Source organism: Trichechus manatus, unplaced genomic scaffold, assembly GCF_000243295.1.
Source record: "Trichechus manatus latirostris isolate Lorelei unplaced genomic scaffold, TriManLat1.0 scaffold00007, whole genome shotgun sequence".
Lineage (NCBI taxonomy): Eukaryota > Metazoa > Chordata > Mammalia > Sirenia > Trichechidae > Trichechus > Trichechus manatus.
The window spans coordinates 2509474-2532706 of record NW_004443943.1 but is presented as its reverse complement, the minus strand read 5'-3'; the positions used below and the strand labels follow the sequence as shown (position 1 = coordinate 2532706).

The 23233-nt window shown below is 40.1% G+C and overlaps 1 protein-coding gene across 6 annotated transcripts in view; it reads left to right on the top strand.

The window, feature by feature from the left end:
• The window catches only part of ARID5B (AT-rich interaction domain 5B), a 196493-nt gene that overhangs the window by 79292 nt on the left and 93968 nt on the right, over window positions 1-23233 (top strand). For 3 of the 6 annotated variants that reach the window (XM_004369855.3, XM_023739237.1, XM_023739260.1), the window contains one exon: window positions 16586-16816. The exons of 1 other annotated variant lie outside the window; for it this stretch is intronic. In XM_004369855.3, coding sequence (XP_004369912.1) covers window positions 16586-16816 — 231 coding nt within the window. Of the gene's footprint in view, window positions 1-9782; window positions 10150-16585; window positions 16817-16878; window positions 18786-23233 lie in introns of those variants that run through there. 2 more of the 6 variants (XM_023739268.1, XM_023739271.1) reach the window with 2 other exon arrangements.

Here is a 23233-nt window from a genome sequence, read left to right as displayed (position 1 = left end):
TGTGGGCCTCTTGTAACTCTGACCACCTTTTCCGCTTAATCCTTTGGTATTTACACATCTGACTTCAGGATCTTTCAGATACTCTCCGGTTGCTTCAGATTGGTTTTCTGTTTCTCATTTTCATCCTGCCCTCAAACCTGAATGTTGCTGTCTCCTCCGGTAGGTGCATTGGCAATACCTGGAATGCTTATTAAAAAACACCAATCTAGAGACCCAGCTTAGATATCCTCATTCAGCATGTCAGGTATGGGACCTAGGACTCTCTATTTGAACAAGCCACTCAGGGGTTCTGATGGGGCTGGTCCACAGAACACATGTCCACTCATTTAATCTCTCAGTGTGGGGACCTCTACTTGCCAGATGGTAACCATGGAGACGTATCCATCAAGGTAAAGGCAGGAAGTAGAATTCTACTCAGAAGGTTCAATTGTGGAAATGTAAATGAAGGGAAGACTTACAGAGGTGCAGTTAGGGTGAAGAGAACTAAGAAGGGTGGTTGAGGCACCCAGGGACTGGCAATAGCAGGAAGCAGTTACTTACCCCTCTTAGACCTAGTGGAGCAAGGGGAGGAAGTGTGCTTTTTGGTGAGAAATGCTGTCATGGTGGAGCTGCAATGATGCAGGGCTGCAGCCACTGCCAGAACTGTATTGCCAGAGCTGGGAGGGAGCAGGGAAGAAATACTTCGACTTCTCTCTTTCCCTGCCAACTGATCTTCTGCTGGTGACTTCCATTGCCTGAACTAGGTAGAAGTTAGCCTGTGATGGAGTCTAGTGGTACAATCATCAGGAGTCATGGAGCAAGGTAGAGAGGATAGGTGATGGATTCAGGGGAACATGAGGGTAGGAGACCATCAAACAGTGAATAACCAGGAAAAGACCAACATTTTAATAGAAAGCCTACCATGTGTTTTACTTGTTTACAGGGTGTTAAGCATTCAGACATGCTAAAAACCCAGCCGTTTTGCCATTCAAGGAGCTCAGTCTGGAAAGGCGAGCCCAACATGAATAGATAAATAACAGTGAAATGTTACAGAGGCACTGTCTTAGGGATTACGCTTATATCAAAGATCCAAAATAGCAGATTTCTAGACACAATAATCTATTTTCTGGAGCAGGGCTCAACAGAGACAGAGAGTAAATATTTTAGGCCTCTGTTTCAACCGCTCAACTCTGCTGTTGTAGCACAAAAGCAGCCATAAGCAATATGTAAACAAATGGGCATGACTGTGTTATAATAAAACTTTATTTACAGAAACAGACAGTGGGCCAGGTTTGCCGATAGTTTGCCAGCCCTTGCTCCACTGTAGACCATCTCACAGAAATATTTAAGAAATGCCCAGAATAGGGATCTGTAGCACTGGTAACTCATGGTAAGAAACCACAGAATTATAACTGGAATTAATATATTAGTCACCAGGAATTTGTTAATTGTCTTTTATGAGAAAAGGGAAATAGATTTCGCTATTAGAGATTGGGTAAAGGAAGACATTTGAAGTGAAAATGATTTCAGCAGATGATAGGCATTATGGGAAATGTGAATACACCAGATTCATCCTCCTCCTGTCTTACATCAGCTTATTCAGTACTAACACCACACAAAAAAGAAGTAAAACAGAGTGTGTCCATATCATCAGCTTTCAATGATGTTCTTCCGTGGTGTGCTGTGAGAGCACATTAGAAGATGCCAGAGTTTTTATATGACTGCATTGCCGTGAGATTGAATAGTGGTTTCAGTTTCCAGTAGGTTTTATAAGTATCTCTTCCCTTCAGATGTTAAACTAATTTTAGTATTGCGATACTAGAAAAGAAAGAAAAGGAAAAAAAAAAAAACCATTCTGAACGACTGATGTTCTCCTGGCATTGTGACAGAAAAAAAGATCAGACAGTGGAAATAGCATGAGGTGAACTTATAACTAGTTGCTGCAAGAGAATAGTTATAACCCAGGGGAGAGGGGAGGTCCAGCGGGCTCCGTTACTAGGCTTTACCATTGAAGCATTTTTTGGTTTAATTTTACTTTGAATTTATTTTTACCATTCACCAGAAACCAAAAGATGGTGAGCAAGTATCTCTCCTAAAATAACGACACAGTGAAGCTACCTTTTGACCTTCGTTAGGGTTCTGGTTATCAGAACAATGAAATAGCAGTTACTTGAGTGACTTTTTGTCTTGTTCTGGTCTCTTCTCCCAGTTCTGTTTCTGAAACTCTTTTCCTAAGATTGTAAGGCCCTGGAGTCCAGTGCTAAAAGGCACCTTGGGAACTGTGCCACCGCCCAGAACAGCCCGTTCCCCTCAGGTGTCTCTTGAGGTTGTCCAATACAGTGGTCTTCCAATTTCTTTTCTAGGAATATTCTCTTAAACTATCGTGTCCAATGCAGTAGCCATTAGCCACATGTGGCTGTTAAGCCCTTGAAATGTGACTACTCTGAATTGAGATATACTGTTTAAGTGTAAAATTCATGCCAGATTTTGAAGGCTTTTTATGAAAAAAAATAATGTAAAATATTTCACTGCTAAGTTTTTATATTGATCACATGTTGAAGTAATATTTTTCATCTATTTGGTAAATCAGATAGTTGCTATAATTAATTTTGCCTATGTTCTGTTTACTTTTGTAGTGTGGCTACTAGAAAATTTAAAATAATGTATGTGGCTCGTATTATATTTCTTTGAATAGCGTTGCTCTAAAAGATTTTTGAAAAAACTGTATTATCCCTTTGCCCTATTGTAAGTGGACATCTAAACTTTTTATCAGAAGTTTTTCAAACTTTTTTTATTAATTCAAAAAACCACCACCACAAAAAAAACAAACCAGTTGCCATTGAGTTGATTCTGACTCATGGTGACCCTGTGTGCATCAGAGTAGAACTGAGCTCCACAGGGTTTCTGATGGCTGATTTTTTGGAGGTAAATCACCAGACCTTTCTTCTGAGGCCCCTCTGAGTGGACTTTAAGCACTAACCTATCAGCTAGTAGCCAAGATCGTTAACCATTGCACCGCCCGGGGACTTCTTTGTTAATTGAAAAAACTGAACTCGTCACCATTGAGTCGAACTGCCCCATAGGATTTCTAAGGAGTGGCTGGTGGATTCAAACTGTTAACCATTTGGTTAGCAGCTCTGTCTCTTAACCACTGTACCACCAGGGCTCCTTTTTATTAATAGGAGGTAGAAAATGTTAAACATAATACAGAGTGAAATAAGATAATGATTGACTATAATTAGAATAAACATTTTATATGTTTTTATATAATCTTACATTTTTAACAACTATATTTAATAAAGCATAACTGTCCTGAAATAAATCATGTAAAATTTTAATCCATGGGTTTTATCCAATTTATTTTTAAAAATCTAGTAGTCTGGCAGAACATTCCAGCTACATTTAAAGGGATCAGCATCATTAACCTTTATTGCTCTGGTTTGTCTGAATTTAGAGTATCCTAACACAGGCCAAAGGACTCAATTTCTACTGTCAGCCTTCCCCTTTAATAGAAATATGTACAAGAAGGGAAAGATCAAAAGCTTATGGTTTAAGGGGCCTTGATTTATCAATAAAGGAAGCTTCCCTGAAACCAATATTTTGATTTATCTCTTTGGTAACCATAAGACTAGGGATGGATGAAGGGTAAAGAAGGAGATTGTCTGTGCTGAATGTGGGTTCATTCTCGGACAGATTAACTTGAGAAATGAGTAGTGTAGAAGCTGATCTGTCCCATCCCTGCGTAGGTTCCTGTATTCATTTCCTAGGCCTGCCATAGCAAAGTACTGCAAACTAGGTGGCTTATAACAACAGGAATTTACTGTTGTAAATCACAGTTCTGGAGGCTATAATGCAGAATCGATGTGTCAGCGTGGCCATGTTCTCTCTGAAGGCTCTAGGGAAAGGCCTTCCTTGGTTCTTCCTAGCTTCTGGTGGCAATCCATGGCTTGTAGGTGGTTCACTCCAGTCCCTCCCTTTGTTGTCACATGGATGTCTTCACTCCGTGTCTCTTTCTCTCCGTGTCTCTTTTCTTCTTTTTATACGGGCACCAGTCATATTGGATTTAGGGCTCACCCTACTCCAGTATCACCTTATGTTAACTAATAACATTTTTAAAGACCTTATTTCCAAACAAAGTCACATTCACAGGTACCGGGGGTTAGGACTTCAACATATCTTTATGGGGAACACAATTCAACCTATAACAGTTCCCCTCAGCAAAGTGTTCTTGAACTCTCAGGATATAGAGTCACCAGTTCAAAGACCACCAATTTCAGATGAGTCAGTGATAGAAAAGACCTTTGCCCTCCTTTGCTTGTTGAGCCACTCCAGAAGCCATATGATAATATGGAAGAAAACAATGTAATGTATACAGTGCTTTTGTCACTGAGGATGTGAGCTCCCAGAGGTCAGTGCGATTGTTTGTAGTGCCCTTTGAGGGTGCCGGATAAAATCTGTGAGTGGTGAGATTATTCTGAAAAATGAGTCATGTAAATGAGATGACTGCCTAAACTCATGACTCTTCATCTAAAAAGGTCTGCCAGCCAATGCCTTCAGTGCCGTTGGGCAGGTAACTTTCTCTCTGTTCCTTTTAGGAAGAGCTGTTGGTCCAGAGTCTAGGGCAAACTAATGATATGACTGCTCTTCTTGATGGAAGGCCATATGTCTATTGCAACACTGTCAACAACAAGCATTGGCATTAGTTAACACTCTCTTTCAAAGGTTTAGGAGGGATACCAAGGTATTGACACTGGCTCTCTGCCCTCTGGAAACCCTGGTGGCATAGTGGTTAAATGTTACACTGCTAACCCAAAGGTCGGCAGTTCGAATCTACCACGTGCTCCTTGGAAACTCTATAGGGCAGTCCTACTCTGTCCTATAGGGTCGCTCTGAGTCGGAATCGACTCAATGGCAATGGGTTTGATTTTGGGTTGTGTGCCCTCTAGGAGTTTATATACTCGTTGCTAGTTGGAGAGACACTTCTCCCAAGAAACAACGAAGAGTACATCCACACAGAAAATAAAATAAAACCCTTGCCAGATATTCCCCTTTTATAAAAAATCAAAGAGTTGAAAATGCAGACAACCCAAAGGAGAAAGTAAAAATTGCAGATAGTTCCAAAACCTGTAGGCACCCACAGTTAATGATTTTTAAGTATTAAAAAAATGAACACGGGATACAACTTCACACTCATTGTTGATGTTGTTAACAGCTGTCAGGGTGACCCCTGACTCATGGTGACCCTCTGCACAATGGAGTGAAATACTGCCTGGTCCTTCACCATCCCCATGATCAGTTACAGATCAGACCATTGTGATCCACAGGGTTTTCATTGGCTGATTTTTGGAAGAGATCTCCAGGCCTTTCTTCCTAGCTTGTTTTAGTCGGAAGCTATGCTGAAACCTGTTCAGCATCATAGCAACACACAGGCCTCCACTGACAGATGGGTGGTGGCTACACATGAGGTGCATTGCCTGGGAATCGAACCTAGGTTTCCCTCATGGAAGACAAGAATTCTACCACTGAACTACCAATTCGCCTCACACCCAGTAGGATGGCTGTAGTAAAAAAGACATATAACAACAAGCATGGGCCAGGATGTGGGGAAATCAGCAACCTCATATGCTGCTGGTGGGAATGCAAAATGGTGTAGCCACTTTGGAAAACAATCTGGCAGTTCTTCCAAATGTTAAACATAGTTAACACATGACCCAGCTAGCAATTCCACTCGTAAGTATACAGCCAAGAGAAATGAAAACATATGTCCGCTTAAAAGCTTATATATGAATGTTTATAGCAGCATTATTCATACTAGCAAAAAAAGTGGAAACAGCCCAAATGTGATGAATAGATAAGAAAAATGTAATGGTCAGATGTCGCTTAATGTCCACGACACGTTCTGTGAAATAGGACATTATGAGATTTGGTCATTGTGCGAACACTATATTATATACAGGCAGTGCTCAGGTCACTGCCCAGCCCTGCCTGCTATTTTGCCTGCCTGAGGAGTAGAAGCAGCCCAGGTCCGGCAGCCCCCACCACCATCTGCCTGCCGGACAAAGCCCAAGAGCTGTATCCAAGAGGCCAGCCTTGCGCAGTATGTGGCTGTGGGCTAGGTGGGGACTGCACTAGCAGCCAGATCAGGACTTCGTGCACATTTGGGTGCAGGACGGGGAGCACATGAAGAGGCACGGAGAAGTGGCCTCGGGGACCAGGCAGGGAGCAGGCGCAGGGAGCGGAGCTGGCAGTAGAGGCCCTGTTGGTACAGCCGCTTCCTGATCATGTGCAGCCGTTGCCCGCAGCCGGGAGCCGGCTAAGGCGCAGGCCCAGCCAGCATCCCCGCCAGTGCCCACAGCAGGAACGGAGGAGCCCTGGCAGGCACTGCCTTGCTCCATGGTGAAGGGCTGCATGGTTGCTGGGTGGGTGAATGAAGCCAGGAGGGGGGGAGGAGGAGGAGGAGGTGCTGTGGGGATTGGGATGCTCCCTGGAGCCCCCGCTGCTCATTCACTCTGGGGGTTTGGGGCCTTTAAAACTATTAGCGGAAAATAATAAACAAAAGGAGAGCTCCATTCCCTTTAAAAAAAAAAAAAAAAAAAAAAAAAACTTATGTGACCGCTGATGTATATGCAGTTGGATGTTGCTGGAATGGATGTTATGCGGTGCATGACTATATAGCAATACAAAGGAATATTATTCAGCAGTAAAAGAAATGAAGTCCTGATACATGCTATAGCATGGATAAACCTTGACAACGTTATGCTAAGTGAAAGAAGCCAGCCACGAAGGACCACCTCTGTTATGGTTCTGTGCACATGAAATGTTCAGAATAGGCAAATCCATAGAGACAGAAAGTAGATTAGTGGTTGCCTAGTGCTAGGGGGGTGAGGGGTTGAGGAGGTGAGAAGTAAGGGGTGCAAGGTTTCTTTTTGGGGTAATGGAAATGTTCTAAAATTGATTGTGATGGTGGATGCACAACCCTGTGAATATTCTAAAGTTATTGAATTGTATACTTTAAAGGGTGAATTGTATGGTGTGTGAATTGTATCAGTAAAGCTATTAAAAAAGAAGTGGGGGCTGAATATATTATTTCATACCTTCCTTTATTTTACTTAACAGTATAACAGAAGCATCTTTGCATGACCTGAAATATTTAATTATTTTTAATGGGCACATAGTTTTGATGAAAGTAGAGTGATTCCATTAAAAAAAAAAAATTACAGGTAGTCCCTGACTTATGACGTATTTGAGTATGACCAACCTCACTTAATGACCTCACTTATGACCATCTGTGTATTTTTTTTTTGGGGGGGACATCTTATCAGTAGTAGTATATACTACATACAGTGTTGCAGTGCATACTTTGCTGATGTTATATTCTCAGATATTCACTCACAGATGTTTATATGTACTGTTTCCAATCCTCAGAGACAAAGATCAGATTTATAAAGATACTGATAATAAAAGGCAAGAGCAATGAAAACTGAAAAAAAAAAAAAAAGGTATTCAACTTACATCAGAACTGAGATGGAGTTGTTGGAATGGAACCTTGTTGTAAGTCAGGGGCTACCTGTATACACACATATGTGTATGTATACGTACAGACACACACATATGTATAGCCTTATGTATTCAATATTAGTCAGTGCTACATTGTTTGGTGTTTAGTTTCACACACACATTTTTCTTCTGATATAAACCATGTTGGAAATTCTCAGATTTAGCCTGATCAGTGTTGACTATTTGTGAAATAATCAGGTCCATGAAAGTCATGACATAGAGTGACTTGTGATTTTGTTAAGGCACAAATTGTGATCTTACATGAAGAGAGACTGTTGTGTAGAAGTGAATCATTAACTATTGACCTGCCCAGTATTGCACTTCATTAGGTGTATCCATGAGTTTGGGGGCTTCGGAGGATCTCTCAAATGTCAAGGGTTTACACAGCAGCTGAAATAATGGAGTTGTGATTCTTGCAACAACATAAGTTTCATGCAACAGCTTGAACAATAAAAAGCTGTGTAGGTATTCCTAGGGGAATGATGGCAGAAGTTAATTATGATTTTTGAAGCCGGTTCTGCTAATGATGGGCAAGTTTTCATTGACTGTAGCAACCTTATGGAAGCTGTAGGGGCCGATTGGCTGTCCGTGGTAGCTCCTTGTAAACCAAGAGATAGTTTAGTTGAATTCAAATCCCATATCATAGGCCTTTTCTGGGTCACTAGCAAATAAATAAATGCAGAAGTCTCTCTCTGAGAAAACTTGAGGCACAGTTTTAGAGTAGAAAGAATTTTGTCTAGACTTTGGCCTCTTGGTGTGGTCTTCATATTTTCTTCCTTAGGTACTGAAACTAATTTATACTAAAAGTGAATGGCTGACAGTAACTTAGTGGTTAACTCATGTGAAGGGGAGGAGAGTTAAGGTAGGTCAGGCCCTTAGAATCATACTTCAGGTGTGCTCACCACTTAACCTATTGATCAGTCTGACCCAAGTAGATCTGCTTAAATGTGTAATCTCTGTCTTGTGTGACACTTACATTTGGCTGAGGTGAACCCTATGGGAAAAAATCTCAAAACTCTCAAGATAAAATACTGAGTGGCTCCTGAATGTGACTTAGAATTCAGTGGCCATTTGGGAGAACCCTGGAGGCAGAGCTAGCATTGCTTCCTTGTGGATTCATTTGTTACTCGAAGTGATAGCCAAGTTTGGTTTTCCTTTAGTTTTGTGTTGTTTTGTTTTGTTGAGGAATGAAGCTACAGGAAGGGCAAAAGCTGATATTTATATATTAATACATATTTTTTTACATTTGAGTGTCGTTCTGTCCTAAATGGACTGCTTTTGGAAACAGCTGGTTAAAACCCTAGCATTTGCATTTGAAATATTCTTTGTTTTGTTTGCAAACCATGCACTAATATATTTTTCCAGATTTTTTTAAAGTTCTCCAGTGATGTTTTTGTTGCCTATCCTGTGAAGATCTGTGTTTCCATTTATCAAAACAAATGGCAAGCTGGGGACCATTTAAAGTAGTTTTTTTGTTTTTTAGTTAATAAAGCCAATCTTCTTGTTCTGTTATGTTAAAAGTACATTATCTTTTTATTGCCAGCTCTGTATGGCTAGGTCTGTTTTTTGTCTTAGCAAACTCAAGGCTGCCCCACTTGCTTACTGTGTAGTGAATTACAAAATCATTAAGGGTGGAGCAGCACCAGCTGACTTACAGTACAAACCATTTCTCAAAATAACCACAACAGTGCAATACTGATGTGTAATTTACGTCACAGTATGTTTTTATGAAATAGTTTGTGGCATTTTCATTTCTATTCCTGATGGGATCTTGTTCTCTCTCCCTTTTAATCAGGCATTTAATTTATTTTTATTATTAATATTTTCCACCCCTTGTCTTGGCGTGCCTCCAACTTAACAGCTTTGATGAGGGGGGAAGAAAACACACAAACTGATCTTCCCCCACTGCCACTCCCTGACATCAGTTTAACTGCAAATGTATTTCCCCTTTGATGTGTACTAACTTTGGGTACTAAGTTTACTGCCTTATGAGGGATTTAGAATTGTGGTGAGACACACTTACACAGAGCTGTAGCCACGAATTGATAAAAGTTGATATACAACTTTGGAATTTTAAACACTTTGAACCAATTCAAGCTATTCAGTCATATGCACTGCTGCATTTTCCCTTTACAAATGTCTTTCTGTATAATGTCCTGTAATTAGAACAGGAAATCATTGAGTAACTGTAAGATGAATAAGAGCACTTAGACTGAAAGGAAAATTACCTTCCGAGAAATTATATTCTCCCCCCCCCCCACATGTTACAATGTTGGTAATGATAGTAACAGCTGTAGCTACTCTTATCTGTAGAATTTTCATGCTTAGGTTTTCTGGAATAAAAAAAAAATTTTTCATTTTCAGGAATAATCAGCAATGAATGGGCAGAAAATAGGAAGTGCCTGATTATGACAAAAAGTCGGTGTCACAACAGAGGGCCAATTAAATGGAAACTTCAATATAATTGTCAATAACAGTAAGATTGGATTGGTGCCAGGTATATAAAGTTGATGCTTTGCTGTTGGTTGGTTGCTAGGAGCACAGCAAAAAGTATAAAACTTTGAGAAAGGAATGCTGAATGTAGTAAAGCAACAGAAGGAAGCATAAATCATGGTGAGTGAGAGCTTCTCATATTGACATGATTTAACTTAAATTGCCTCAAAACTAGACATCAAGTTTTATAACATGAGCAAACTCATATTTGCTTGGAAAAAAAAAAAAAAGAACATGTGTTGTCTTTGAAGCACTAAGGACATTGTGTCTCATACATAGCCTTCATAAATATTTGAAATCTTTTAAATGAAAATCTTTAAATGTTTGTTTCTATTGGCATCCAAATGCATTTGCCCTAATACGATTAAGAGAACTAAAGGGCAAAATACTTGGCAGATTTTTCAGTTGAGGTAATTAGGTGCAGGAAGGAACATGCATACTTTTTCCACCAGGCTCTATAAAATCCTGGTGTGAAGGTTTTTTTAAGATTTTTTTTTTTGAAGCTTACTGTTGTTAGAAGTAGATTATAATGGTTTTCAGTAAGCATAATAGTGTGATGTTTCCGAAACAAGCCTTCCCTCCTCCCCATAGAATCAAAAAGAAAGTTACATTTCTAAATTGTTGTGTAAGAGATAAAAGCACGTTTCTCCTCCAGAATTTATGTTTTCAGCCTTCTGTGCATTTGGTCACCATTATCTATTAAAAAAAATAGCATTATGGATATTTGAAAGTCAATGCTCCATTAATTCATTGTGTTTGCTATTTCATGCATCTCTTTGTAGAAAGACAGCTTGAGCAATGTGCTATTCAGAATGAATGCCTGCCCTTCCCCTCTCTCCCGTCTACCTCTTTCCCACTCCCCCAGCCCAACTCTGAGGATTAAAGCAATGGTATACAGTTACTTTTTGAAAAGCTTGGGTGGAGTTGCACGTTATAATTACAGTTTCTCTGTGGAATTCTGTTTTGGACTTTGAAAATATATAAATAAGTGAAAAATTGACATTGAGAGAGGTTAACAAAACATGTAATTATGATATAAGCACAGGATTAGAGTAATTTCGGTTGAGCATTACAAGCAGTGTGCTTTAGGTATTAACTTTTAATAGGCAAAGTTCTTTTTATTGAAGTTGAAATGAGGTTTAGTAATTTTGAGTCTCTTATTCCCTAGGAATAATTCCTTTTAAAATAGGCATATTCACATTTTCTTTTTTCTTTCTTTTTTTTTTTTAGAGGAGGGGGGAATTGAGGAATGGGATGACATTTTAATAGAATGTCATAATTATGGTTTAAAATTTCAATCTTGAGTACCAGTAATTTATTGCTGATCATTTTCTGTTGACAGAAATGAAGTAATATATATATAACCCAACCAACTACAGCCTACTGGAGTATGCTAGAGGAAAACTCCTTAGGGTAGTATTTTGATTTCTTTTCCTATGTGGGTGTGGTTAAAAGAAAATCTTTGTTCCTGGAACACTTTGTTTGTCTTTTGGTAAACAAATGTGCAATTTATCCATTCTTAGATTTATCTGCTAGACCTATTGTAAGTTGGAAAGGGAAAAATGTCCTACAAAGCATTTATTGGCAGGCTTTGTTGCATGGGTAACTTTGCATAGGAATGTTTGTTTGTGTGTATATAAAATTTGTAAAGAGGAAAGAAGTAGCTGAGGAATTTAAATAAGAATTCTTGAAAGGGTTGTTTGGCTTTATTTGTTTCTCAGTATGCTAGGGCAAAATAAAACATCAGCCATTGAACAATTTAATATTTTTTCATAGCAGTTTCAGGAGGAAGTTAATTTAATGCAGAGACTTAGGAAAAAGTTAGAGGATTATAGACTTTTAGATATGGAGAGCTCTTCCAAACTCATGATTTTATACTCTGTTATACACAACTTTCATATTAAGGTGACCGCACTTTGACTTAAGAAAAAAATGTTTCTCCAGTTAAATGAATATATCTACCTAAACTATACAGAAGAGGCTCCAGGTGTCTTCATTCAGTGAAACTTTGACCTAGATGAGCTGGTGTTTCCTCTAGATCTTACCTTTGCTCTAGGTCTTGTCTTTACCCTCACCTAGAATGCATTGTTCACTCTCACGGGACTCCTTAGGGTCTCATGGGCTTTCTCTGGTTGTTGTAAATATGAAAGCCAAGTCCTCTGAGTCTAATTGCCAGGTTGGAAATTTACGTCTGACCCAGCAAGGCCAAAATTCTGGTCCATGTGGGTAGTTCTGTTCATAAGGAACAAAGTTATGCTAATTTTTGTTTTGGCATCACTAAGCATTGCTGCATGGGACCAGGTCCCAGCTGTGCTTCTAGCCTCTTAGTGTAGAAAGAGGTTAACGAGAGGAAGGGGTTCTAGGCTTGAAGAAGATTGGGTGATGCACATGAAAGATGTGCCAATGATGTGAATATTGTTACAATGGCAGTTGCTATGGTGTAAAACAATAACAAACTAACATAATTAAAGTAGAAGAACTCTGGCTTATGACTGGGTGATGCAAACAGTTAATGCACTCTGCTACTAACCAAAAGGTTGGCGATTATAATCGACCCAGAGGCACCTCAGAAGAAAGGCCCGGTGATTCACTTCCGAAAATCAGCCATTGAAGACCCTGTGGAGCACAATTCCACTCTGACACACATGTGGTCACCAAGAATTGGAATTGGCTCTATGGCAACTGGTTAACATAATCAGAGCAGAAAAATTCTGGCTTATACCTGTGTCCTAGTTATCTAGTGTTTCTATAACAGAAATACCACAAGTGGGTGGCTTTAACAAACAGAAATTTATTTTCTCATGGTTTAGGAGGCTAGAAGTCTGAATTGTCAGTAGCTGGCTCTAGGGGAAGGCTTTCTCTCTCTGTTGGCTCTGGAGGAAGGTCCTTGTCTCTTCTGAGTTTCTACTGCTGGACAATCTTCATGTGGCTTGGCATGTTTCTTCCCCCGTCTCTCTGCTCTGTTTGCTTATTTAATCTCTTTTATATCTCAAAAGAGATTGACTCAAGATACAGCCTACACTAATTCTGCCTCATGAACACAGCAAACACAACCCATTCCCAAATGGGATTATAACCACAGGCATGGAGTTTAGGATTTACAACATATTCTGGGGGCACATAATTCAGTCCATAAGAACCTGGCTGAATTCTATAATTCTCTGTGAAATAAAAGTCTCATATTTTACTCACTGAGACTCCGTGATGACCATCCTCCTCATCCCTAAGACTGTAAATTAGTTGACTAATAATAAATAATAATTGAAACATTTTGTCACAATGGAAAGATCATCAAACTTGGAATTACAACGGATTGTAGTTTTTACCTCCATCACTTTCTAGTTCTTTGAGAACTAGGATGTCTGAATTTCAGTTGTCCCATCTCTGACTTGGGAAATTTTAACAAGCAGTGGTACTACTAATAGAGTTATAGCGAGGAACAGAAGAGGTAACTTATGGGAATGAGCTTTGTAAATTTTTGTGTTTTATTGTTAGTACCAGAAATAGCAGTATTAATTACTCTGCTTCCTAGACAGGAAAACAGGCCCTCAGCCCTTCATAGTTTTGGTTAAGAGGGTTTTTCTCATTTGCTGTCCTCTGTGAGACCCACAACAATCCTGGGAAAGTAGAGGGAGCAGAGAATTTGGTCCTGTATTCTGCTGTTAAGTCCTGGGGGTTAAGAAGAGAAGTAAGGACAGAAGCATATACCTGACAATGGAATAAAAAATAAATAAACATATGGAACAAAACTCAAGCTAAATAAATCACTATAGCGAAACCAAAATCAAACTCATTGCTGTCGAGTCGATTCCAACTCATAGTGACCCTATAGGACAGAGTAGAACTGTCCCATAGGGTCTCCAAGGAGTGGCTGGTAGACTCGAACTGCCAGCCTTTTGGTTAGCAGCCAAACGCTTAAACCACTGAGCCACCAGGGCTCCAAATAAATTAGTATAGGTCTATGCAAAAAGCTAAGCTCAGGCTCAGAAGTCGTAGTTCTCAAAGTTCTCCAGAATGAAGGGACAATCTTAGGATTTGTTTCCGTAAGTTGGGGTCAGAAGGAACTTGCCGTCTTTCTCCCAGTAGAAAGGGAAAGCGTAGATAGTGTTTTCAGAACTGCATGAAGCAAAGAGGGATATACATTTTGAGCTAGGATGAGAGAGAAAAAGGAAGCCATTTCCAAGCACAGAAGATAGCCAGGGAGCTGACTCCATGTGGAATAGAGAAGTAGGAAGAGACTATGAGTGGCCTTGTCATGCAAAACTGTCAGAGAAAAACCAAAGGAGAATTAAGGAACAAGAAGAAAGTTGAGTGGTCCCAAGAGTCCAGATGATATCTTCTACCATGAAGCTAACTCTGAAACATCCATTCTTTCTCCCTCATTTAACCTGAAAAGCACAACTTTCTCCATTTCATTTCAAGAATATTTGGAGAAACTGATGTAACTTTCCCCCATCACAAAAAGCCAATGGCACAACCAAGACAGAATTTAGGAATCCAGATATTTTCACAGTATTTACTACCTACAGGGGACGATATTGGGTGCCGTCATACCCTACACTCTCGTCCACCATGTCTTCCATAGACAAATGTTGTTAAGTGCCATCAAGTTGGTTTTGACTCATAGTGACCCTATAGGACAGAGTAGAACTGCCCCATAGAGTTTCCAAGGAGCAGCTGGTGGATTTGAACTGCCAACCTTTTTGTTAGCAGCCAAGCTCTTAACCATTGAGCCACCAGGGCTCCTGAAAGGTGAACTAGTGTCTTACAATGCGGTGATTGGCATGTCTTGGGACATATATCAGCATCTCAAAGCTACTTTTCATTTGGGGACTTGCTTTCAATGAGAACATAATTTCTTTTTAATTGAGTGTGTCAGTCGACAAAGTGGCTACCCACAAACCAGGCAGGAGTCTTAAGAAATGTAAACTGTTAAAAGATGTCATCTTGCAAGCAGCTAAACATCTCTATTCACAGAGAAGCCTCCAGCCTGAGGAACTAAGTGAACATAATTAGAAATACATCTGGGTATTGGCCTCCTATCGGAAAAGGTTGCACGCACACCTTGCATTGGTACTGGTTATGTTCCATCATTACGTTCTGTCCTTACTCATTCGTCTCCCACTGGTTACCAGATGGCCATGATAATGTCTGTATCCTTAACAACTGTCTTGTGCAATTCCCTGCAGCATGGTAAGGGCTCGAAATATTGAGTGTTTTCCCTTTGGATAAGCAAGTGACATGTCTGGGAATTGCTAGCAACTGCCCTGATGGTGTGGTTGGAGAGAATGATGGCAACCTAGGTCTTGAAGCCTCAATTCAGTTTGACGTTGTACAGGTGGCAGGCCACCAAAGGGGGCTGTTTGCCATTTCTCAGGCTTAAGATGCAGAATCTAGTTTTTATAAATGAGTATGAAATATAGTGAGGTGTAAACAAGCATTAAGATCATTGTAAGGGAAGCTTCATTAAAGTTGCTGAAATGTTCTCCTGAGTTAAGTTGGTTCTGACGGAGCTCTCTCACAAGGACACTTGGGGAGTCCTCTCAGCGTGGTTTTCCGAGATGCGCCAAGTTACCAGATGGATTTGAGGAACATGAGAAGATGGGGGTAGGGGGAGTGAGGAGGGCAGAAAGGAGGGATGTATCAATCAAATCGGGATAGATCATGCTGCAATAACAGTGACCCTTAAATCATGGTCGCTTAAGACAACAAAGGTTTACTTTCTACTTACATTATACAGTACATCCATTTCGGATCAGCCAGGGCCTCTGCTCCACATTATTCTTATTTTAAGACCCATCTTGGCAGAGGAGCTACTATCTGGAACATTCCAGATCTCCACAGCAAAGGGAAAAAGAGAGTGTGGTCAGTTGCACACTGGCTCCTAAAGCAACCAGCCACTTCTGTCATATTTCTTGGTCAAAGCAAGTCTTACTGCCACTCAACTCCAAGGGGTGGGAAGTATGTTCACGTGTCCACAAGGAGAACGGGAAATACTTGTCAAACAGCGCTAACGACCACCAGAGCAGATGATGATGCTACTTAGACCTATGGACATCTCTCTGGGATACAATAACTTTTCAGAGGCCCCAGGCACTGAAAAGATCACATAATTGAAAATAAGAGCAATACCAGTAAAGAAGGTAACAAAGTTCTGATTTTTCTTACAATGATAACTTTGACACTTATAAAATATATCAGATTGTTTTAAAATAGTTTTCTGGTTCCCTGCTTACTGGTCACCTGAACATTACTTAATCTGTCTATGTGGTCATCCCGCTCTTTCTTTTCTCCACGAAGAGGTGACAATGTGCGGGTGTAGCCTCAGATCTGCAGAGGTAGCCTGAGGCATTTTTTATGGAGATGGATTGGTGAGATTGGGCTGAGAGGATGCTGGCACTAGCCAGATTCTGCTCAAGATGAACTAGTATAAGAATCTTATTGAAAGTTACCTTTTTAATACAAAACCAAAAGTGATTATTGAAATTATGCCATGGCCACGAAAGTTCTTTTTTGGAGGGAAGAGGGTAATGGAAGTATTTTCTTGTTTGTCTAGGGGAGGACGAGGAAGAAACGAATGTGATAGTCCTCAGCTACCCTCAGTACTGCCGGTACCGCTCGATGCTGAAACGCATCCAGGATAAGCCTTCTTCCATTCTAACGGACCAGTTTGCATTAGCCCTGGGGGGCATTGCGGTGGTCAGCAAGAATCCTCAGATCCTGTACTGCCGGGACACCTTTGACCACCCAACTCTCATAGAAAATGAGAGTGTATGCGATGAGTTTGGTGAGTCTTTGTTTTCTATATGAAACTTGTATGTGTGTCTAGTTGTTTTCAGTTCTTGTGAAGAGCAGTGATGGGGAACAGCGCTCATTCTCACAAACTGAATAAGCCACCCCACCCCTCCCATCCCCCAAATTATTGCAGCAGAAGGCGTCATTGCCTTCTTGGCAGCCTCTGTTTACCATGGCTAAAAGGTTATTATTTAGACTCTGTTTTTCAATATAGTCTGAAGTTGCTAGGTCGACCTTGAAATTGGACTTTAGGACAGGAAGCTTTCACGTTAGCTCTTTCTTAAAAGGCTTTGGCTATTGTGATGCTGATTTTTTTATTTAACTGATCAGTCACTTTCCTCTGTTATAAGGTACTGTAAAAATGCACTGCTTGTAACCACTTTAGTACTATAAGGTGGATAGGTAGATAGATAGACTGATTGATCTCCATGCTCCTAATTTTTCATGTATGTATATATATGGGTTGCCACGAGTTGAAATCAACTCAACGGCAGCTTTTTTTTTTTAATATGTAATTTTTATACACTGTGCCCACAAAGATGGATATGTGCATACATATCTTTATCTGCATCTCTGTCTAGCAGACTCATCATCTGTCTTTATAGACAGAAAGGGATGGGGAGAAGATATCACATCACCAGTTTGGGAAACTTGTCTTGCGCAGTGAATGACTGGAGGCAAGTCAAGACTGTAGTCTTCTCACATCTTCAGTTTCTCATGTGTTAGTTGAAGAGATAGGTTCATATCATTGGTTCTAAATGGGCTGGATAGGAATGTCAGAATCTTCTGGGGGTGCTTTATCAAACTACCCATATTCCCTGGAAATTCCTATACTTACAGAGGCCTAAACACCTCCTACTTCACCCCACCACTCCTCTGGGAATCAGCACGGTAGAGTGTGTTGAACCATGTTGAATCCCTCACAGGTGCCTGGGTGGAGAAGTTGATATCCCCTTGCCTAGAGAGCACCTAGGGCCCGTTTCACCTGGAACATTCCTTGATTCTGTTGGCTGACGTTTCCCCAAGGATCTGTAGTTTGCGGATTATTCAGAGCCTTCTGCTTAACCATTGCAGACTTGGGCATGGTTTGGGGGGTTCATTGTGGCCCCTTAAGTTTTGTTTTTCATGAGTCCAGCAGCCCTGTTGCTGCTGCTGAAGAGATTTTGTAAGTAGATGTGTGGGCAGAGGAGAGGTGAGAATGAGGGGATGGGAGAAGATGATAAAAGAAGGAAGAGAGGAGAGAGAGGAAGGGGAACAAAAGGATCTGAGTTCACTGGGCTGTAAAGGCCATGACATTTTTTTTTCTCACAAACTGTTTTTTTTTTAAGATGTCTTTCACAACTCTGGTTTATTAAATGCTGCCAATCTGTACGAGACTAACAGTATTTGAACAAGTTATTTTTTCCTTCTTCAAAGAAATATTTATTGTCATATTTTTAATATTCAAATAACATTTTTATTCAAGTAGATGAATGCATCCAGTACGTTAAAAAAAATACTTTCTCTTTTCAGATAAGCATTTAGAAATCTTCCTTTTTCAATATTTCTGTTTGGAGTTTTTATTCCATATCCCCTACTCCCAAGCCCTTCATCTTGCTTGCTGCTTAACAGATCTATAAATTCCTGACTCAAATTGAAAGAATGCTTTCCCTCGTTTAAGAGTATTCAAAATTAGAGTTTCACAGTGTAATATAATGCAAAAATGTTTTAACCTTTTTGGCTAATTTAAGAGTTATTAGTCACTGAGTTTCAAAGCTGTTGCGTCTAGAATTGGTAATAGAAGTTCCAATTTAACGGTGATCACAATGGTTGTTAAGAGTTACTAAATTAGTTTTAAGTGTTCTCACAAACACAAGCATCTGACTTTTGAATGTTTCCTGAACTTTCTTCTGGTATGGCTAATTTTAATGCTGTTTTTCTTCTCCAGCCTCTTAAAGTGGAAGCTTTCTTTTGGAATAAAGGTACCTTTAAAGAGCTTCTAGCTGGCTAGTTTAATAATTAGAACGTTAGATTTTTTTTCTTTTTAGTTAAATTTGTATTTCAAGTTCTCATAGAATTTACCTTTAAGTGAATAAAATAGCTTATTTTGATTTGATTTGAACACCTTCCTCAGCCCCTGTCCCCCACCTTCCACTTTTGGTCACACAGCTACATTTCCAGAGAACACCCTTTTAAACCTCCAACTGGTTATAGTCGAAATCAAAATGAGTTAAAGAGTTTGTGAAAATGTGGGCTTGGGTTTCTCCAACCAACTAACAGTTGGTGGAAGAACATAGATTTAATTAGTGACTAGCATTAAACAAATGTTCCTAATATTAAACACTGCCAGATGACTGAAACACTTCTGTCAGATTACCTCGGGTGCCAGGGGGCCCACAGATGAATTTTCTACACAGTATATATTCTCTACCACACGTTTGGTGACTTCAGTAATTGGTCAAATGTAATTGAGGTAACAGTATGCCTAGGCTGTAAAAATCAAATTTTATTAGCCATATCACCAGGTGGATGAATAGTGGAGCTGATGGCAAAGAGTTTATAGCATTTAGCAGCTACACCTTTGACACATGAAATTCATAAATTGCCGTAAAATACCTCCAAGGCCCTTCTATAAAGGACAGTGTCTGCTTTCTTATGATTGAATAATGTTTCTTTTATTAACTAATATATTTTTTGATTTCTTCTATTAAATGAGAGCATGGAATTGGGGGGGTGTTCAAAAGATAAATATAACATGGTCCTTGCTTGTTTTGAGGATTTAAAATCTAATTGAGGAAGACAGGATTAACGCACCTGAAAGGTTAACTAATGTTTCAGGAAAGTCAGTGATTAAATATTCAGCGAGTGGTCCAAACAGAAAGTGCTATAGGAATTTAGCATGCGGAGGGGGTGGGGGGGGTTAAGGAACAGGTTGGGGCACCAGGGAAAGCTTCATGGAAGAGACAGGGCTTTATCTGGTTTTAAAGGATAGAGAAAGGTTTTATTAGAAAACTGTTGGAAATGTCTAATTCTTTAAAATTCATGTCTTGACTCTCTGTGTTAGCTAATGGCTGCCTTCGTCATGGGTCGACTGTTGTTCTCTCTTATGTGTATTCTGCCCTTAGTCACCACCCTTAGTAGGTCTTGCCTTTTGGGTGAGTTTTGTAAATGGCCTGATCCCTCTCTACCAGTGGGATATGAATGTGAGTTAGTGGACCAGGACTGGGAGAGGCTCAGGCAGTGGCTTTGGCGCTCTACCTGGAACTGGGCTTCCTTTCTTGGACTGGGATGGCCTCACATTGGCACCATGTCCTATATACCTTGGGAGTCCCTGGGTGGCACAAATGGTGAAGAGCTTGACTGCAAACCAAAATAGTGGCAGATCCAGTTCTCCCGGAGAAAGGCTTGGTGATCTACTTCCGAAAAATTAGCCATTTGAAAACCCTGTGGAGCACAATTCTGCTCTGATACATAGCGGTCACCATGAGCATGAGTGAGAGTCAACTCAATCGGCAACTGGTTTTTTTTTTTTTTTTTTAGTTTACTATGTAGGTTACAAGGTGCCCTTGTGGCACAGTGGTTAAGAGCTTGGCTGCTAACCAAAAGGCAGTCTGAATCTACCAGCCACTCCTTGGAAACCTTATGGGGCAGTTCTACTCTGTCCTGTAGGGTTATTATGAGTCGGAATCGACTTGACGGCAGTGGGTTACCTGCATTCCACTAGGTTCTTCTCTGAAAATAGACTTTGCTCTGTGTGACAAGCTTGCACAGCTACCCAGGCCAACCCACCCCCGTCCTTTTAATGTTGTCCCCTGAATAACAAGTTTAATTGAACAATAAATGTAGGGCTTTAAAATCTACAATGAGACCCTGTAAATAAATTCTCCATGGAATTTTATGAAGCTGGTTAATGAAAAGTTTGATTAGAAACTATTAAAGAAAAATAGAATAGATGAAATTTTCATCATTTAGTCCAACATTACAGCAGTGTCATTTAGATTTTTATTTACATTGAGATATTCAGAATAGAGTAAATATATCCTGGTTCTAATTAACTATCCTTCTTACTTGGGAAAGGTTATTTTAGGCTTGAAGGGTTTTGATAGCATACCATCTGCTTTCTTCACTGTATTTTATTCCAGCCCCTTCCTTGCTTACAGCGCTGTGCAATGTCTAAACCTATGACATAAGCATAAATTGAATCATATTAATGGTGGGTGATTGAAAAAACTTCAGCTTTGACATCCTGACCGCATTCTTCCATCTTGTCAGTTACAATGCTCTTAAAGGTAATGTGCTCTTTTCTTAGCACAAGAAAATTGACTATTTTTTAAACTAAAGCAATGGACTCCTCACTAAAGCATCATGAAAACTGGTTGTATTGTGCCTGCAATTAGGAAATGAGATTGTAATAACAATGAAGGGGAAGTGACATTATAGATGGCAATTTTTCTTTCCATAAATATCTTTACCTTATGCATAATTCCTGCCCCCACTGTCCTGTTAGAATCTCCTAATGTAAGGCATTCTCTGACAACCTCCCACCTTGCTTTTACCTCTTTTATAATTTGATTTCTCTGGTGTAGAACGCATACTCTCATTTATATTGTGTTATTTTCTGTGCTGTAGAGAAAATATGCATATGTAAACATGTTGTCTCTTTTTGCTGCTAGAACAATAACATGTCCACCGGTTTGTAAGGCATATGTTTACATTAATATCACACAGATTGATTTCACATGTGCTAAGTGTTGACAGCTAAATTCTAAACAGAGGCACAGGTGGTACGCTAGATAAATGGATAACTTTAAGGTACTGGCTTCCATCAGAGCAGTATAAGGTGGATTCAGTGTACACAAATGAGACGAAATCAGTCCTTAAACGTGGTGGGACTACATGGATTAAGATATGGTTGTTGGGTCTGGGGTTTGGGTTATAAAGAGACATAAGAAGTTGTGCTTCTAAGTTCTTTGGCAGTTGGGGTGTGTGTGTGTGTGTGTGTGTGTGTGAGTGTGTGTGTGTGTGTGTGTGTGTGTGTGTGAGACCAAGGAATGCGATGAGGTTAAAGGAAGGATGTGGTCATTCTCTCAAAAAGAATAGAGATGAGATGTACTGTCACGTTGGCAGTTGATCCATGTGCAGAATACCATGAGTTCTGATTTTCAGAGAGAAAAAGATGTCTATGTCAATATTAAAAACATATACCCTGCTAGGGAAGTAGCACAATACAGTAAAATGGTGCTAGGCTTAGAGGCAAATGGCCCAAGTTTACATCAGAGCTCCACCACTTGCTTCTCTATGCCTCTGGGCAAGTCACGGCAGGTCCCTCACTTGCCTCATCTGTACCGTCGGGTAACAACAGCCAACTTACCAGGTTCCTAGATGCTCTGTTCCTATTAGTGTTAGACCTTGGACAACTCGTAGTCATCCACAACAGTCTTGCTCTTTGGACAACAAAGGAACCTATTTCCCTATAGCTCCTGGACTCTTTAATAGAACCTTAATGGAAAAGAGAAGTTTTCTACTTGCTGCAATATGTTCTTAGGATGCTTTCTTGAATCCCCTCTGAACTTTGCTTTTCTGTTGGATGAAACAATATCATTATAGACCCTACATCACCCTACCCCACTCCATCCCCCCAAAAAAAGAAACGGAAAAGCAAAAGGAGGAAGAGGAACAGAAGAAAAGAGGAGTGAAACCTTGGATTTCATTGAAAGAAAACTCAGGACGTATAAAATTGTTTTGAAGCTGGACTCTGCCGCTTCCCCTCTAAACATCACATGTTTTGCTGGAAATGAAAGGAAAGGCAGTTGTTTTGTTAAGGATCATGGGAATTTGTAAATGAGTAAACTTTTTTTTTTCCTTGCCAAAATAGGTTTCATAGTCACAGTGGATTTCGATGATCAAATGGCTTTGTTCCTGGCCTCTGTCCACATACACGCTTTTGCTGCCTGCCTGCCATGCCCACCAATCCCCCAAATGATAACGAGGCAGACATTTCTCTTTAACTGAAGCCGAGTGGGAAAGGAGTTGTGCTTCTTATATATTGCTGTTTATGCAGAAGACCTTAATCTTCTGAGTTCTCACTTGTAGGACTCCTTTGTCTTTCAAGTTTTCTAAAGATTTTATTTATCATTAGAGAATAGTCTACCCAAGACCACTCTTGGTACCTTCTCCTTGATTTATATACTGCTGAAGTAGGGATGGAGCCCTGGTGGTACAATAGTTAAGAGCTATGGGTGCTAACCAAAAGGTCGGCAGTTCGAATCCGTCAGCTGCTCCTTGGAAACCCTATGGGCAGTTCTGCTCTGTCCTGTAGGGTCACTATGAGTCGGAATAGACTCGACAGCAATGGGTTTGGGTTTTTTTTTTTTTTTTAAGTGGTGATAGAGAGAATGTTATAGTCTTCATACAACATATTGAAGCAAAC